The sequence below is a fragment of the Emydura macquarii genome, unplaced genomic scaffold, assembly GCF_026122565.2.
Source record: "Emydura macquarii macquarii isolate MOO-44397 ecotype Brisbane River unplaced genomic scaffold, CSIRO-AGI_Emac_v2 contig_1253, whole genome shotgun sequence".
NCBI lineage: Eukaryota > Metazoa > Chordata > Testudines > Chelidae > Emydura > Emydura macquarii.
The window spans coordinates 37660211-37679583 of record NW_027131390.1 but is presented as its reverse complement, the minus strand read 5'-3'; the positions used below and the strand labels follow the sequence as shown (position 1 = coordinate 37679583).

The 19373-nt window shown below is 45.1% G+C and overlaps 1 protein-coding gene across 2 annotated transcripts in view; it reads left to right on the top strand.

Moving 5' to 3' along the window:
* MID2 (midline 2) overlaps positions 1 to 19373 on the top strand; it is a 246607-nt gene that overhangs the window by 189734 nt on the left and 37500 nt on the right. For both annotated transcript variants that reach the window (XM_067548512.1, XM_067548513.1), the window contains 3 exons: positions 7498 to 7646; positions 9374 to 9501; positions 11045 to 11188. In XM_067548512.1, coding sequence (XP_067404613.1) covers positions 7498 to 7646; positions 9374 to 9501; positions 11045 to 11188 — 421 coding nt within the window. The remainder of the gene's footprint in view (positions 1 to 7497; positions 7647 to 9373; positions 9502 to 11044; positions 11189 to 19373) is intronic.

Below are 19373 nucleotides of genomic sequence, written 5' to 3'. Positions count from 1 at the left end.
TTGGGATCTCTATTGCTAACTGTGAAGTGCTTAATTCATTTGTCAAGGCTAAAATGCTACGCAATTTTAGCAACCACAAAAATAGTTTGCGTGTTTTCCCTTAAAAGGCAGAAGAATTGAGGCATGATTTTGATTTGTACATGGAGCGTGAAGTGCCTTGTGATGACAGCATAACAGCACTTGAATACTGGAAAAGTGAAACCCAGTCATCGCCTGTCATGTCCAGTGTGGTATTACTTGCATTAACTTCAGTGTCCGTGGAAAGATCATTCAGTCTTTTCAGAAAAGTTCAAGACAAACGTTTCATGCACCTCTTCGAAGACCAACTTGGGCAGCTCAACATTTTTTTCTACAATAAAGACATAAGTTCAAATTTTGAGGGCTTTCAAAATCTGGACCCATCTGCTGGTTCTAACAAATAATTACGCATTCCAGTAGCTGTAACAAAAATTCTGAGATTTTAAAATTTTTATTTATTTATTTTTGCTCAAACCTCATAGCTGTGGGAATTGAAGATTATAGGAAAAATCCAGTGCTTTAGACTTTTGAACATGCAACATTTGTTGTCTGGCCAGTCCCTCTGGAGTTTGCCACCGGATGCGTAGATGGTGCAGCCAGCAATGCAACGGCGAGTGACAGGTGCTGGTCAATCAACCTGGCTCCCCTGGGGAAGCGCCCACAGATAGGGTAGTGGAACCCCCCTAGGTGAAGAAAATGTCCCCAGAAAACCAGATGAGCCAGAATCTTGTTGGCCAATGGTACCCACACTATTGGGATCACGCCCATTTAGAAAAAGCGCAGTTGTGGACACAATAAGGCAGGTGCTTCTTCAATTTGGAGTGGTATTCTAGCTAGAAGTTGCTGCAAGCCTATATCAATTGTCTTGACCTTCATTTTGCCATTGGAGTTCTATAGTCCCTGCCGAGAGAGAAGGTGGAGGGCCTATGGCAACCTCTTCCTTCTTTGTTTTGCCTAGGCGTACATGTCAAAGGTCTGTACTTGATGGTTGCTTGTCCTGATGGAGAAGGACCTAGGCATTGGCAGCTGTTCAGATGTTCAAGCAACCCTATTTAGGGGTTGCCTGCTTGCCCTAATTTGAGGAAGGCCCTAGGAAAGGTGGGCTAAAAAAACTCCCTTCCAACTTTCCCTTTCCTTCTTTCCTGACTGTAGTGTAATCATTGTTTGTTGGAATGTTCATACTATGTTCACTGGACTTGAACTGAAAGGCCATGAACTTCAGAAAACAGCCATAATTGATAGAGAACTACATCAACTGGGCATTGATATTGCAGCCCTCAGTGAGATAAGACTTTCGGAAACTGGAGCACTAGATGAAATAAACAACCACTTCTGCTGGTCTGGGAAACCTGAAAAATGAACCAAGGATACATGGTGTCAGATTTGCTGTCAAGAAGTCTGTCCTTAGTGCATGTTACCCCTCTGGTATTTATTAATGAGAGGATCATACGGCTGGATGCAAATACAAACTTGGGAACCCTGATTTTTCTGTCCATCTACGGATCAACACTTGACTACTCGAAACAGCAAAAAGATGAGTTCTATTCTCACCTGGAATAAACCATCAGGAATGTCCCTGTAAGGAACAGATTCGCTGTTCTTGGTGATTTCAATGTCTGTGTGGGTAAGGACTGGGAGCATTGGGGACATAACACTGGCCAACACGGCACTGGTAGCCTTAATGAAAATGGCCAGCATGTCCTTGAACTTTGCATCTCTTGTGAGCTGATAGTCTTGGATACCTATTTTTCTGGAAGCAGCAGCGGCAAGGTCACATGGAGGTACCTCCACTCCAGACACTGGCATCAGCTTGACCTCATCCTGATCTGTCTCAGAAACATTCGCAATGTACTGCACTCTCAAGCAATCCATAGAGCTGATTGCGACACTGACCTTGTCAGGGCCACACTACGATTACATTTTTAAAAGATCCATCATGCAAAGGCAAAAGGCAAACTTTGCCTCAACATCATTAACATGAAGGACTCTGACGTGTACAAAGTTTCAACGTAAGTGTGAGCGTGTTTCTGGAAATGATCAGCTTGATTCCCCCTGATTCTGACAGCTTGTGGCACAATTTCAAGAATAAGACACTGGCTACTGCAAAGGACATCTTTGGAACAACAAAGAAAAAACAACCTGACTGGTTTGCAGCGTTGGAACATCTGCAGCTCCCACTCATAGAAAAGAAAAAGCAAGCTCGTCTAACTTTACTTCAACGACCAAGTAAGTCCAGAACTCTTATGTTCAAAGAGGCTAAGGCTGCGGTCCAGAAAGCCACTAGAGAATGTGCCCAGAAGTACGGGCAAGACCTGTACAAGAAGATTCAGACCTGCTTTGAAAGAGGGGACCTTCATAGTACCTATGATGGAATCAAAGAGGCACTTGGCCCAATTTGTAAAAAGACTGCAAACCTGAAAGCAAAAGATGGGACCATCCTGACTTACAGGCAAGAACAACTTGACCGATGGATTGAGTATTACAAAGAACTCTGCTCAAAGGATGCCATTATCCGTGATACTGCCTTAGCTGCTAGCAGTGCAGGAGCTGGACCAAATACCAATTCTCGAAGATGTAGAGAAAGCTATCAAAGAGATTGCTCTTGGGAAAGCAGCAGGCAATGATCAGATACCTCCAGAGCTTCTAAAGGCAGGAAGGAGAAATCTTATGAACGACATCCATGCACTTCTCTGGGCCTGCTGGGAAGAAAGCCACAAACTCCAGGATCTGAAAGATGCAAACATAATTACTTTATACAGAAACGAAGGGGACCAAGCAGACTGCAACAACTACCAAGGGATCTCTCTACTCAGCAAGATGCTTGCAAGGGTCCTGCTGAAATCACTCCAAGTCCTTGCTGAGAGAGTTTAACCTCAGAGCCAGTGCTGGCTCAGAGCTGAACACTCCATGACTGATATGTCCTCCACAAAGTGCTTGTTGCAAGAAAAAAGCCATGAACAACAGGCACCTCTCTAGGTAGCATTTGTTGACTTACAAAAGGCCTTTGACACGGTTAGCAGGAATGGCATATACAAGAGCCTGTTAAAAATTGGCTATCCACAAAAAGTGCTCTTCCTATTTAAGGAGTTCTTTGAGGGAATGAAGGCAACTATCCAGTAAGAAAATGAAACATCATCTGAGTTTAGCCTTGATACTGGCATGAAGCAAGGCTGCATCTTCGCGCCTACTGGTTTTGGTATCTTCTTCTCTATTCTTCGTAAGTATGCTTTCGGAAACAATCAATCTGCCATACTAATTGAATCAAGGATGGACAGCAGCTTGTTTAACATCAGGCAATTTCAGAGCAAAGGGCCATGTCACCCAGCTTACTATTTGGGATTTGCTCTTCACAGATGACGCTGCATTCATCTCTAATTCACCTGATGAATTACAGATCATGATGAATAAGTTCTCTGACGCATGAATCAAGTTCAGCATGGTAATTAGTATTAAAAAAACACTTGTCATGTCACAGAGCATTAACAGCCAACCTCAAGTCTAATCAATAATGAAGCTCTGGACAGCGTGGATCACTTCTGCTATCTTGGCTCAACTTTAACCGGCTCACTTAGCCTTGATACAGAACTTGAGGTGAGAATTGGCAAAGCTGGTCACCCTTGGCAAACTTACCTCACCTGTCTGGAACAAAAAGCTGCTAACCCTGAATACAAAGGTGTCCGTTTATCAGGCCTTTGTCCTCAGCACCCTCCTTTACAGCTGTGAAAGTTGGGTCATGTACTCCAAACAGGAGCAGCGATTGAACGGCTTCCACCTTCGTTGTCTCAGAAAAATCGTTGGAGTCACTGTAGAGTTACAGGGCTTCCACTATGCTGATGGCACTCAGCTCTGAGATGTCATCTCCTCTGCTTTGGTTGATGCAAGGAAGTGACTTACTCATTGTCTGAATGAGATTGATGCTGGGATGAGAGCCAGCTGGCTGGGGCTCAGCCCAATTGAGACTGGATTCTTGGCCGGTTGGAGAAAACAACCTGACGAGATGGCAAGATTATATCTGCACCTGCCACTTGTCCCATTGGTTCATAGTTGGGGGGTCGTTAGATCTTCAGGTGCAGGCAGATGCACAGGTGGCATCTGTACTCAGGGTGCTGTTTTTATCTGCACTTGGTAAGGGCAACAATTTCTTTGGCTGCACGGACCTTGCTATCTTGACCCAAGGCCTCCAGATTCTGTAGTGTTCTAAGTGAGGTCACACCTTGGGACCATTCAGAAGTTATCTATTCAGCTGAGAGCGCTTACACTTCCAGTTAGTTCAGTGTGGGATGGAGTCCACAATGTGCGTTTTAGCCTGTATGAAGCTGGTTGTCTGGTTATCCGAGAGCCCCAGTTCTCTCCCGGTGGGTTTGTATTGCAGCTGGAGGCGGGAGAGACACTGAAGGCAAGATCCCTCCTAAATTTAAAACATAGAGAGCTGGTGGCAGGAGCCTTGATGCTGGAATTCATTTGGTCCAGCACTGCCAGGTCAGCTGGCCCTCTGGGTGCATCTCAGGGTGCATCTGTTCCCTTGGGCATGTGCTGAGGGATGCAGTGTGCCATGTATGGGGGTTTTGTTGCTATTTGGTTTGGGGGTGGGGTTGTTCTCAGTGCTGGCTTGTTATATTTTTGGGTTTTCCCTTTTGTCTGTCGGAAATACCTGTGGAAGTGCCAAGGGCGGCTGGGGTAGGAGCTGTAAAGTGATCCAAAGCGATGAGATGATGTGAGGTGCGGTTTCTGGAGGTTGCTTGCCAACGATGCCGTATGAGCACGGCGATGGTGTCAGGAAGGGGATTAGTGTGATGTTTAATTGTGAAAGCGCTGACAGTGCTGACAGTTAGAGAGGGCGACTCAAGTGTTCTCCCTGTCAGCTCCAAAGACTCTGGCTCTTGTTTCCTGTCAGATTTCTGAACCACGGACGGGGCTTTAAAACTGACAAGATGCTCCAGGGCAGTGGCTCTGACTCAGGAGCTGACAAGTGAAAAGCTCTGGGAGCTGCTGTCATGTGGATTTTGGGAGGTTCTGCAAAATACACGTTTCGCTAGACAAAATAGAAAAATGCAACAAAATAATCATAGGGCTAGAAAACTCAATGGGGAAGGGGGACTAATATTGTGCAGGAATGGGCATGTGCTGGGCAACTCTATGTATATCTGCTATGCACAAGTATACATGCAGATCTCTGTGTGTGTGCATGCGTTCGTACCTGTGTATGGTTATACATATGCTGGTGGGGACGGGGGCAGAGGAGGACTCTGTGAGAATAGGAATGTGCAAGTCCACATGCTATTTTTTGGCTGGGTATGAGTGCACGTGCGTGTGCCTGTCTTTGATCAGGACCGTGGATGTGCCTCAAGGGGTATGTGTGTGTGTGCAAAACATATCAGTGGAAGAAAATATCAACTAATGACCTTGGTCGTATTTTCACAAGCTGAGGTGCAGCCAGAGAGATGCATTGATGAGATCACCACAGAGCTAAAGGAGAAGCTCTCTCCCCTCCGTGCGCCCATGCAGAGGTGATGATCTGTTTTATTTAAAATTTGTTTGTGTGACACCTTTCAGCTGAGCAGTGCTGTGAGGAACGCGTGTCGGTGTAGGGCGGAGCTCTGAGAGAGAGGGTCATTATTGCAGGATGCCTGTTGTTTTAACCATACAAACTACCAGTGAAAATTCTTTGGAAATGCACTTCATGTCATGTGGGTGTGCACATGGGTGTGCATGCTCAGGAGCCGCTGTGCTCGGGAACAGGAGAGGGGTTCTGTATTGCAGGATGTGCACGTCTGTGTAACTGTGTTGTAGCTGTGTTGGTCCCAGGATACTAGAGAGACAAAGTGGACTATGTGTTAACTACTAGTGCTGAACAATCTGTTCTACTTGGTATTTAGCTGACATTGCCCAGACCTGAAGCAGGGCTCTGTGTAAGCTCAAAAGCTTGTCTCTTGCTCCAACAGAAGCTGGTCCTCACCCACCTTGTCTCTCCCATTTTCAGTGTCCACTAACTTCCCCTGAAGATGGGCTGGGTTTTTCAGGTGTAGACGTAGTTTCAGTGTGGTTGTCAATACAATTCCCATTGTACTGACACTCTCCCCTTTCACTCCACTTTTGCAGCCTCTGAGGTAAGATCCAGAAGTGCCCAGTCAAATCTATGCATCTGCTCTGACTCCAGCAAAGTGTCTGGGGAGCAGAGTGTGTTTTAAACACATCTTATTTCTCTCCAGTACATTTCATTCAAGGGTTTCCTAAATCCCCACATGCCCCTGCATTAAACACTAGGGAAACTACCCAACGTTATCCTGCCAGAACTGAAGCGTCTTCTTGGTGTGGAGGCTTTTTTCCAGCCGTTTTATCACTGGAGCCCAGGCTCCTATTTCTTGTTCATACCCAAATTTCCTCCTTTCCAGTTTGAAATTGTCTCATTTCCAACCTTTACATTTCTTTCCAGTTTCATGCAGTGCCTTCTCAGCCTCCCATCCCCTTGGGTATCCTTCACTCACCTAATTATTACAAAATATGATTTTGGCAAGGTTGGAGAACTAAGATTTGACTGACATTGTTGGAAATTGTTTTTCCTGATGATACTAAATTTCCTCTGATTTAAACTTCAGCTAGGCCAGGACACAATATGACTCTGAAATGCAGCAAGAACTTTGAGGCTGGGAAGGGTGACAAGTTAATTGTTATCCTGACATCTACAAATGGGCTTCCTGATATCCGAATGCAGCTTGGTGCATGATGGAGCTGACTGCTTTTGAGTTGTCTGTAATTCCTTGTGCATCCTTATGTTTGATCATGTTTTCAGTTTACAGCTGGTTGAGTCTGCATCTGATTCCAAGTGTCATAGGTTACTGCCACAACTCACTCCCTGTTGCTTTCCAAGTGCAAGTCTGAGCTGTGCACTGACTGAGCTGTGCTAGCAAAGTGTGAGGTTTCCTTGTACTGTGCTGACCTAAAACAAAGCCAACTTGAAAAGGGGTTGCATGAATGTCTTATTGATTTATGCTAAAGTAAAGGGAGTGGGCTGAGATTTAAGCCATCAGAGTTTGCAATCACTTTTCTATTCCGATCACACAAGCCTTTAGAGCAACCAAAAGCTTTTTTCCCAGGGCTCAGTCTCTCTGTTCTGTAATCTAAACGAACACAGAGAGTGCGCCTTTAAATACTTCTTAATTCTCTCTTACTCAACAGAGCTGTTTGGCTTGGAGAAGCTGGAACAGAATGCTCCACAGAGTTTTACTGCTGTTGACATTCCTTGAGAAACCTACTTTGCTAGGACCAGTGCTTTCTCCTTTGGTTTTAAAGCAACGCCTTTGATCTGCTCATGGGCACAGCAGAGGGCAAGTCATCGTGGCAGCCTCTCCATCGGCCTTGGCCCGAACAAGGCTGCTTTTGCTAGTTGATTAATAAGCCCAGTTGCCAGGGCTCCTTGCAGATCTCCCTCAAGTGCTATTTTCTGACTGTTTTTGTTTCCCCTCTGCTCTTCTCTCCAAGGTTATGAAGCTGAGGAAGCTGGCCCAGCAGGTAGCTAACTGCCGACAGTGTCTGGAGCGCTCCACAGTCCTGATCAATCAAGCGGAACATATTCTGAAAGAGAATGACCACGCGCGGTTTCTGCAGACTGCCAGGAATGTGGCTGAGAGGTGGGCTTGCTAGGCATTACCAGCCATTGAATGCGGGTTTGAATCCACAGGAGAAAATGGTGCAAATGATTTTTTGAGGGGTAGAAAAACAGTTGTCTCAGCAGTTCTGAGCACGGACCCTTATTCCTTGGAAGCCCCTTTATCCTGTAAGATTTTTATTTATCCTCATTTATCCTATGAGGAGAGGCTGAGGGAACTGGGCTTGTTTAGTCTGCAGAAGAGAAGAGTGAGGGGGGATTTGATAGCAGCCTTTAACTGCCTGAAGGGGGGTTCCAGGGAGAATGGAGCTAGGCTGTTCTCAGTGGTAGTAGATGACAGAACAAGGAGCAATGGTCTCAAGTTGCAGTGGGGGAGATCTAGGTTGGATATTAGGAAAAACTTTTTCCCTAGGAGGATGGTGAAGCACTGGAATGGGTTACCTAGGGAGGTGGTGGAATCTCCATCCTTAAGAGGTTTTTAAGATGTGGCTTGACAAAGCCCTGGCTGGGATACTTTAGTTGGGGTTGGAGAGGAGGACCTGGTTTTATTAATTTTAAATCTTGAATGACAAAGAATGCTCTTCCCAAGTATCAAAGTGCTTTACAACGTAACAGCCTGCAGCATAGCACAATGCCATTAGCAAAGTGTACGACAGGAACGGGAGTTTGAGAATGGCCTGTGAGAATAATAGGTGAAACATTGAAAGAATAAGGGCACTAGGACTCAGCTGCTGAATAATTGCTAGTCGTGGTTACATCCCTTTCAATGGCACTGGGGGTGGGGGTGTCAGCTGCCCTGTTGGCTGAAACACCAGGGATTGAATTGAGGACCTCCAGAGCTAAAAGCACGAGCTGTAACTGACTCGTATGCTCTGGGGACTGGCCATAGAGGGAAAGCTATAACACCCACTCACCAGTGGGTTACAGTGGGTGTAGACAGGGCTCCAGGAGATTACTGTATAATCCAGTGGTTCTCAACCTGCGGCCCACAGACTGCTGGCGGCACAATCAACACATAGCTGCAGCCCATGTGACGTTCTCAGGGCTATACAGGTAGTATAGATATTGTGTGGATGCAGCCCACATAACACATATAAAGCTGCATATGTGGCCCACAATGGTAAGTAGGTTGAGAAGCATTGGTAATCCAGTCTAACGCTGTATAGAGCTGAACTGCACAAGTCAGTGCTGAAAACACTGGTGGATGCTGGTGCTCTGTCTAGTCACACCACTGCAGCCACCAGTGGCGGTACAGCCATGGGAAATATTGGCAGAAATGTCCTAGTGCAGACAAGGCTTGTGCGACTCCTCACTATGGATCTCCTAAGATCTGGCATGCCACTCAATCTGGAATTGTAAATGTACAGCTGGGCCACCGGGAGGCAAGTCGTTCAGAAACTGAACATGAAGCGTGAATGGGAGCGTGTCGTTCCTTGGAAGAACAGGCAGCGCTGTCGTTTACATAGCCCCATCCAGCCCAGCATAATGTTTGTGATTGTTTCAAAGAGCAAAAGGGGGAAGCTTCTGTCGCTAACAATACCAACAAAAGCAAACAAAGCCACCAGTCCTTCCCCAGGGGATTGCTGCTTGGTTCCCCAAAGAAGCTTGTTATGGTGGGGGGGCATGTTTTTTCTCATGGTGCGTTACATGACTGCAAGGCTGTTTGTGCCTTTATAATCAGCGATCGAACTGCCAGCTAGGTTGTCCAACACACACCCTAATGTATATTGATGTTCTGCTTTTTTTCAGGGTCGCCATGGCAACTGCATCCTCTCAAGTGCTGATACCAGATATCAATTTTAACGATGCCTTTGAAAACTTTGCTTTAGATTTTTCCAGAGAAAAGAAACTGCTGGAGGGGCTGGATTATCTAACAGGTGTGTGCTGATCCTGTCCTAACCCATGCTTTAACCTTCCCTCTCATCTGAGATGAAGTGGAAAGTATTTTAATATAAATCACATTGTGAATTATTCTTGTCTTTTAAACTGCTTCTTGATGTTGCAACTGGGCAGGGTAATGAATGGGCCCAGTCATCAGTCCTTGGGACGCTGGTGTTCAGAGGTGTTCTTAGGGCAGCTGTTTCAGAAATCTATTACATCTCTGAGGTCCCTTCCAACAATTATCTTCTATTATTCTATGATTCTATGCTCTCATCCCCTGGCTTGAGTACAGAATCCTCCGCCTCCTCTGCCCCTTCCCTTCACTCACATCACTTCCTTCCAGTCAGCTGCTAAGGCCACCTTCCTTCTGACCATGTGAAATCCTTCTGCTGGTTCCCCCATTTCCACCCCATCCAGTTGAAGTGTCTCACTTTCAAGGACCTTCACAGCTCTGATCCTTCATATCTGCTCTTAACACATGGGCTGCTATCTCCTGCTTCCCCCTTCCCATCACTTTCTGTATGCTGGGGGTGCACACCTTGAAAAAATCCCTGGGCCCCTCCTTCAAATCCCTTCTCCTGGCATAGTGCTCGCAGGAAATCAGCCAACCCATGATGGCGAGGTGCAAGGAAGGGAGAAGTACATTAGTATATTTTAGTGTTTCCTTCTGCTGCCCTTTGTATGTGTCTTGAGGCCTTAAATTGTAAGCTCCTGTGGACAGGGACCTTGTCTACCTGTGTGTTCAGACAGCACATAACACATTGGGGCTCTGGGTTCCAGATTTGGCTCTCTGGGTGTGAGAGTAATACACATATGAACAAAACTTATCCTGTAAATGCAAGTAAATAGCAATTAAGAGCTACTCCTGTTCTGACGTGCTGCAGTCCTTTTTGACCAAGGTGGTCTTCTACATTTGAAGAAAATTGCGGGGGGGGGGGGGAGTAAACTGCCCATGTAGTGCATGGTCTCTGCAGAGGGCATACACTCAAAATAGCGCACAGAAAATAGCAGTTATGTCATGACCACATTGCTGTGTTTAGCACACTAGCCCTGCTCAGGCTATCACGTGTACATCTACCTGGGCTGGGAATTGCATCTCCCACCTGAAGTGTAGATGTAGCTACATAAGGTAGCTAAGGAGACAAAGGCACCAGGTGAACTTTGAGTCCATCTATCAAATTTCCTACATTTTCAAGCAGATGATATCAGAATAAATCTTGAGAGGAGAAATATCATCTGTGTCCAGAACATTTATCAGATAAAAAGCTGGTTAAAAAATCAATGCCAACCAGACATGTGGCTTTAATTAGCTTCCTATGCCTCCAATGTGACAATATTAATAATGGATCTCCTAGCCTTGTCACTCTTGGTTGATGCCCTGGCCCTCCCAGGAGCCCCCATTTTATTGCAGCAGAAACTCAACACACAGAATTGTTTTTTCTGAGCAAGTATCTGTGCTCCCTCCATATAAAGACTGTCTCCATTATAAGGTGTCACCCAAGTGGATGTGAAAATTGTTGTCCTCTGTCGCCCATGCAGCACCCAATCCACCCTCTGTCCGAGAGGAGCTTTGTACTGCTTCACATGATACTATTACAGTCCACTGGATCTCGGAGGATGAGTTCAGCGTCAATTCCTATGAGCTGCAGTACACCATCTTCACCGGCCAGGCCAACTTCATCAGTAAGTAGCAGTTTGCTTGCAGTGAATGCAGTGTTGTAGTGAAGAAAGTAAAGAGGGCGTCACCAGGGATCACAGTCCAGTTTGGTGGGAAACAAACCATCAGTCAATGTCAGCAAAGGTTCAAGGGCTATAGCAGCAACACAGTTCCCGTATCAACTTGACGGGAGCCTTTAGAGCTGTTTAACCCCCAAAGTTAGGTTTGGTTAGAAACAACATTTTACAAAACTCGAGCGCAGTAGACATTTTACTGTTTTAGGTTTGGCTTTTTTTGAAAGTCCAGTGAAAACAGTGTGTGGTTGTGATTTCTCCCGTCCTTCATGGCATTTGCAATCCTGCCTTGCCACAAAGGACTAGTGCATGAGAGCCCAGAAGGAAACATGGGCCAATCAATTTTCATTCTCCAAGCTCAGCAAAATGGCAAAACGAAACCATCAGCATTCACGAGGCAAAAGTGAACGAGGTTTCCCCTGAGGATTTCCATTTGAGAATGAAGATGGGGTTAGCAATCCAGGCAAGCAAGTTCATCTTGGTTTCTTAATGGGAATTTTAACTCGACTATTTCTTTTCTTTTCTTTTCTTTTTCCTCCTTACTTTTTAAGGCCCCAAGACATTTACATTTCTTTGCACTGAAGTTTGGTCACTCCCCATTTTCCCCCTGCCCCTTTCTTATTTGAGGAGCAAAAATAAACCAAGGAACCTTTGGGTCTGGCAGTTAGCAGGCTGGCTAGCCCAGGAGAAAGGGGAGTTCGGAGGAAGCTGTAAGAAGAGGTTTGCTGAGGACACATCTCAGGGCAGTAATCGAAATGATTAAGGAGAAGAGAGGAACTTTGAAGTGCAGTTTGTCAACTCTGTCCTTGGGGGGTCCAGAACTGAATTGTTTTGTGCTGCACTAAGTGTCCACGAAGCCTTCAGTTCACTGAAGCATCCTCAGCATTAGCAAATCGAATCTGTCTGGTGGTTGGCCATTCGGGGAGCTACCAAGATGAGTGTGCACCGCAACATGTTCGCATAATTCCCTAGGATTATACAAATAGGACAAAGCTGGTGCTCAGCGAGCTGCAGGCTAAAAATGAAGTTTGCTTTATTTACCCCCACAACATCAAGAGAAGTCTCTAGGTAATTCTTTCAGAAGATGCCTGTCTTATCTAATTACTCGTCAATCCCACCACAAGTTTGCTTGGCAGGGATAAGATTAAAGGAATATTGAGGGCTTTTAGTGATTGATGCCTGTGGGGGCCTAATTGCTTAGTAAACATTGTGGTCAAATGATGAGGGATCATCAGTTCAAGCTTCCACTTCCCACCTCCTCAGTGACGACTTGGACAGTGTGCAGTGGGTGCTGGCTCTTGTACTTTCACGTGGCCCTAGGCTCAATGCTGCAGTAGCCATGTTAAGAGGCATCTTTACAAGGATTCCACAGTGTTGTAGCCACCCCCAGCCTTGCTGCTAGAGCGAATGGAGTCATTTGTAATTCAGCCCTAAACAACTGTTCTTGGGTGAAAAATGTGGAAAGCGGCAGTGCAGCCTGGCTGGGATCTCTTTGAACATGAACTCGTGGTCGTGTCCTAACCAAGTGCATTGTGCTCTTGCATTTATTGACATGTTCTACTTGTTTTTGTACCCTGTTCTTAACCCCCCACTGGTGAAAAAGAGAAGGCTTGTCCCCCCTACACATACGGGACACATGTTGTGCCTAGATAATAATTAATTGTGGGGGGGTTGGTTTTTTAATCTGAAAAATATTTTAATAGTGTATTTAACAAATGGCTCCCATGGCTCTGGAAGTTCATAATGGGATACAGAGTCTTTCACGGGATTTATTGTTATGTATTTGCATGGTACAATAGGTGGGTGTGGGGCTATTCAAACACAGAACATGAGAAGGCAAGCTTGTGAATAGAAGTATTTTAAAAAGACATTTTGTGCCCCACAATGCTCACTGCTTACAATGAATAAGGACCAACAGTGGGGACCCAGCAATAAAACAGGGAAAAAGAGAACTGCACAGTAAATTCTGGGAAGGGGATGTGGCACTGAGACAGTGTTGTTTTGTTGAGAAGATAGATTGTCTATGCTAATTTGTTCTGAATATTTCATTTGTTACTGCTGTTCTGAACTAGAGAGATAAGAGCAACATATACTGTAATTATACTTAGCACTAGAACGGAAGTTAATGGTGGGGAGATCAAGTCCCATTCAAAAAACTAGTAACCTAGGCAATGTTGTCATCATCTAATAGTTATTCAGTGGCCTGTATGAACTGATTTTGGGACTCGGTTCCACTTCATACAGCCCAGCTGTGCTGCAGCTGGAGTCAGAGAAGCAGGATGCAGCCCCTTGTGGACAATACATACATCACAAAACCAGCCATTCCAAATGGCTCCAACTCCCCTCATTAGCAGCCTCAGCAGAGAGGCCAAGGACTGAAGAAATCATTGGAAGAGAGCCCCGGAGGTGGGTACTGCATGCCAGGATAGTGTGAACAGCCTTTCCCAGCCACTGCCATTGCAGGCCCTGCTCTGAGTTTGGCACGAAATAGTCTGTTCTCTAGAGCTGTCAGTCCAGCTCCTTTCCCCAGCGTTGCAATCACATAATTTAGTTTTTTCTCTGACCTCCCTGATTTTAACCTCTATTCTCAAACACCTGCCTCTGATTTTGAAGTACCTTGCTCACCTGCATGGTGAGGTGTGCACTAGGATTGGTCTATTACTGGTCACCTTTGTCTCTTATGTAACAATCTGTGCCTAGCAGCAAAGCAGTGGTTGTAGGTTTTTTCCTAGCGTCTCTCAGCACCATGCTATCCTGAGTCAAACAAAATCAGACAGCAGAAAGGGACATCAGAAAAGGCTAATCTGGGCTGGCTGTTCTTCCAGTCAGGTTCCAGGTATAGCAAATCTGATGTTTAAAATAATTGTATTTATCATTTCAAAGTTGTACATCTGACATTAGTGATTGGAACTTTGTTCTAATATTAGCTAGTCAGAATTTTTTTCAGACATCACAAATCAGCTGAAATCTTGGAGATAAAGAAATATGGTAAAATGTAGCATACACTAAACATCTGCTTGATCTCCCTGCCCCAAATTAAGATTACCAAACAAGGTTATTGCCTTCTTTTTGCTAAAACCATTGATTATCATTAAAGAGATTCGGTAAATTAGAGACTGAGGAGACCAGAGATTCAAAACTGTGGTTGAGATGACTCATTTTCAGTATCTATTTCCTTCTGATCATCATTCATTGTCAGAGCTGATAAAAAACTTTTATTGTAAACACAGAAAACATCATTTGTTTGATTTTTACAGAAGTGTAGGGTAGGTGGGAGCAGCACTGAGCCTTTAAAGCCAAAAGCTATTGATTCTGCTCCCAAAAGCAGTGATTTGTTTCTCCAATAGCCTGGCTAGTCCTCATGGCATAGAGCATATGTGCATTTTCTCATTTTAGAACACTGCCTTTCCCCCTCCCCCACCTTTGCAAATATGATGTGAAAAATTAGTACAATCTGAAGAAACAGGTACAAAGTTCCCATGCTAGTCTGTAGAGTTGGTTTAGAGAGGGTCCTATGAAGGTCCTTCTTTTGATATCAGACTATTATGCATGTTTGAAAGGGGGAATTAAGCAATAACCACACAGTTCCATGATCCCTTTCCTTCCCTCCTTCAGGGAGGTATAATGCTTGGACAGTATGAGTCATTCCATACATTTCCAGAATGTCCACAGTTCTGGGTAATAGAAACACTGACCAATGGTTTAACACTTGCTTCTTTAGCCTCTTGAACACCTATCTAAGGCTTTCATCGGTGAGGTATCTGAGCACCTCACAATTGTTATCCTCATCCACCTTTCTGAGTCAGGGCAGTGCTGTTACGCCCATTTTACAGATGGGGAACTGAGGCACAGAGAGACTTGTCTAGGGCTATGCAGGGAGCCTGCAGCAGAGCTGGGAATTGAACCAGGGGTCTTCCAATTCCCAAGCTAGTGTCTTAGTCACTGGGCCAGCTTTCCTCTCTATAATGTGTTTTCCAGTAGATGTTGTTTCCTATTCCAAGTCTGGAACTTGACCTTTCCCAGTGAAATCTGATCTTCCCATGCTTCAGGGAGTGCCCCAGCCAGAGGCCTCTAGCTGCTTGTCCTGGCCGGGCTGAGACGCTCTCAGCAGCACAGGGGATATCAGACTCAGACGCTTCCTTCAGAGCCCCCCATAACAGGTTTGCGAACCCACCCCCATTTTGTACTGGGACCCCCACAGTTACACCACCATGAAATTTCAGATGAAAGCATCTGAAATTATGTAATTGACCAATTTTCAAATCCCATGACCGTGAAATTGACTAGAATGCACAGGTGAATTTGGTAGGGCCCTATTCATGGGAGTTGTAGTTTGGGTGCCTCATGTTCTCATTTTCCTCTATAGTCTAGGCTCTCCAGTCAGACTGCATCTCCCATGATGAAGCATGGTTCCATCATGGGCAGACCCTGGCTGTGGTGCATCATGGGAGATGTAGTTTCAATTGAGGTTGAGACATAGAGGCAAATAGGATCTTGAAGAGACAGAACTACAACTCCCAGGAGGAACTGCAGCTGACTATTCAAATCAAAATATTCTGACTTCTGGGTGTTTGTTTTTTCAGTGAAAAGGTGCAGTTTCCTATGGAATACAGACAATTGTCATGAAAACATTTATTTTGTTGAAAATCCAGTTTTCCATCAAAAAATAGTTTTGATGGAAAATCCAGTTTTCCATCAAAAAATAGTTTTGATGGAAGCTTTTAGATCAGCCCTCATCTTGATAACCGAACTGTAGCAGGCAGACAGAACAAGAATGGAGCAATGGGATTATACATTACTGGGCTCTGTCCCAAATCATGCTACCATCAGGGGAAGGGCAAACTTGCCCTCACCTGCCGTGATTCTAGTTGAGGTCCCTTTCTGATCCTCACAAACTGTAGTTCAGTTTAGGGCCATGAGAATCAATTGGCTTGTTTCTTATTCCTGGGGCGAAAGCACCAAATTCACTTAATTGGCCACTTGGTAATCTGCAGAGCATCAGGATGTGTGGGGGCTCCTATCTGTGGACTTTCATATCACCCACCCACTGCCATAATGCGGATGTCTCTCTGAGTGCCCAGACTGGCCTTAGTTTCTGAAGCGACTCACAGACTAGAAGGGCCTTCCTGTCTGCACCACATGGGAGGAAGAGACTGACAGTCAGGTTACAAAGAGAAATTGGAATTCAAGTAGTCTAGCTGGTGTGTGGGGTTTCTAGGCTTTTTACTGAATTAGTGTGTGCTTCCCACAGAGGTGTAACGCTCCCAGGGAAGAGGTGATAAATTTAACTCCCAGTGTGATCTCATTTCATTGTATTTGTAGTGATGTTCATTTCCTAGCCATTCACTCCTTTTGGATCAGTTTATTACATGGAAACTCGTGTGGCCTTGAACCCTGTGCCACTGATCCTGACCCAAGCATCATTGCAGCCTATGTGCTGTTGGTAGGAGGCGAGCCCTGGCTGCAGATAAAGGATTGCTAGTCAATGCAAAAAAAGGAAAATGCAGAGTGTCACAACAGAGGGCGATTTCTAAAGGAGCGTATTAAGTACACCTTAAAATGTGCGGGAGGTTTCCAGTGAGAACGGCAGAATGAAATCTTCAGAGCTGATATAACCTGCCTATCCAACCATCTCTTGCATCCTTTGTGCTGTCATTAAAAGGAAAAATCCCATTAAACTTTCTTCTTTGTAGTCAGACATTAGCTGACAATTAGCAAACTTTACCTGTACCTCCCACTGTGTTCCAGCTGTTAGGCAGTAACAAGCCAAGAATCTAAGCAGTCTGATATTCTGATCCACAGGGCAAGCCATTTGGCACTCTGCTTTTACCTCCTTGCATGCTCTCCCAGTATTGAGCGGGGAGCTGCAGTAGAGATGTTTTATAGCCACGTCCATGTCTGTAGCACCATTTCGCCTTCCATAAAACAAGAGGCTGCAAATAGTAGCTAATCAGACAGCACATTTTCAGGGTCTGACATGGGACTTTCAACCGAGACCTCACTGATATTAACAGGAATTCACATCTTTTCCCATGAACAGTATGATGAGAATGTCAGTCCTCTAGAACTTCCCATACCAGGCTCTTGTGCATTTATACCTTCCATAAAATGTGGCCTTCAGGGACCTTCCATACCTTACATTCTTCAATCAGTGGGAGAGTTTTGATCTAACTTTTTAAGCCATATTCTTAAGTAGTCACCAAAGTTGATCTGTCCTGGATCCCCCAATGCAGCAAGCAAATTTGAACTGGCTTGGATGTGAGCATTGACACATGGGTTAGAAGCTGTGAAGGATAGCACAGCCAAGTGTAGTGTGTTGAGCTGACTGAAGGTACATAATAGGCATCAAAGGCATTAACATTAGGACTTGTGTTATTTATAATTTTCATTAACAGTTCAGAAAAGGGAGTAAACAGCAAGTCAATGAAAATTGCAGATAAAAATCAATAATACCCGTTCAAGTGGAGCAACCCATTCAGAGACAGGTGATCAGAATATTAGAGGCCTGGAAAAAAACTCATATGAAGACAGATTGAAAACATCGGAATGGCTTATGTTAGAGAGAGGCATGGTAAAGATATAAAAAATAATGCTCATCTGGAGAAGGTACACTGGGCAGTGTTGTTCACCCTATATCATAATACAAGAACATGGGGGTGGTCAATTAAAGGAAACACTCTTTCACACAACACATAATAGCCTGTGGAACTTATTGCCACAATGAGACCAAAAACTTAGCAGGACTTGGAAATTTAAGTGGATAACAAGAGCATCTGGAGTTAAAATAAGATTAAAAAAAAAAAGTTTGAGCAGACCTCAGTAGAGTTCCTAGGGCATCCTATCCCCAGAAGGCATTACGCTGATCCACATGATTTCCAGGCTGCCACAATTGGTCAGCCCCGCACAGTATGTGTGACCTATAATGTTTCTGAGCCTTCACGAAGTTCTACTGGAAATTCATTTAGAATTTTTCAAAACAAGCCAAGCCGCTCATTACCCTACTCTGGAAAAAACACCAAGTTCCATTGGTCACTCAAGGCCCAGCATGCATTTAAGCAATTGAAGCTTACCTTCACCAGTGCTCCAGTATTGGGCCACCCTGACATGGCTCAAGCTTTTGTTGTGGAAGCTGACGCCTCTAGTATGCCAATTGGGGCAATCCTGTCCCAAAGGCAGGAACCCAGCAAATACTGCATCCCATTGCCTTTTATTCAAGGAAGCTTACACCTGCTGAGCGAAACTATGAGATCCTGGACAAGGTCCCACTAGCAATTAAGACTGCCTTTGAAAAGAGGCAACACTACTTGGAAGGGGCCTGCCATCCAGTCCAAGTGTTTATGGACCACAAGAACCTGGAGTATCTGTGCAGGACCAAGACCCTGAACCAATGACAGCTCTGATGGGCCCTATTCCTCTCCCAGTTCAACTTTATCCTGACCTACTACCCTGGAACCAGGAAAGGCAAGGGCGATGCCTTGTCCTAAAGATATGGCCCTGAACCATGAGGACCCAGTCTGGAACCAGCCCACATTCTTAAATCCCGTAACTTTCTTACTGCAACTCACCACCAGGACATGCTCACACCCATCTGCTCTGCCTCTGTCTCTGGAATTCCATCCAATGAATTGGCAGTTGTCAACCAACAACCACACAATACCAGGAAGGGGGGATCGCATTGTGAAGGACCGCGTTTATGTTCCCCCTGGACCTGTGAAGGTGACAGTTCTCTAACTGTGCCATGATTCCAGCTTGGCAGGACACTTGGAACGTTAATCATTGGGTTTTATATCACTCTATTTTTTCTGGTGGCCCTGAATGCACTCCAGAATAAAGACCATTATAATATCCTCCCAGTTGTGTGCCCTCACCAAGATCCCTTGCCAGAAACCCTGCAGTCTCCTCCAACCTCTGGACACCCCATCTCAGCCCTTGGAAGCCATTTCCTTGAACTTTGTAGTGGAACTACCAGAATGCAGTGGTTTCACCACCATCCTGACAGTGGTAGAGTGCTTTTCTAAAATGGCTTCCTTTATTCCCTCCCTACCCTCTGAGGAGGAAACCGCCCAGGTCTAGATAAACAATGTAGTCCATTTTCATGGTCTCCTGGATCGTATCATCTCTGAGCAGGGACCACATT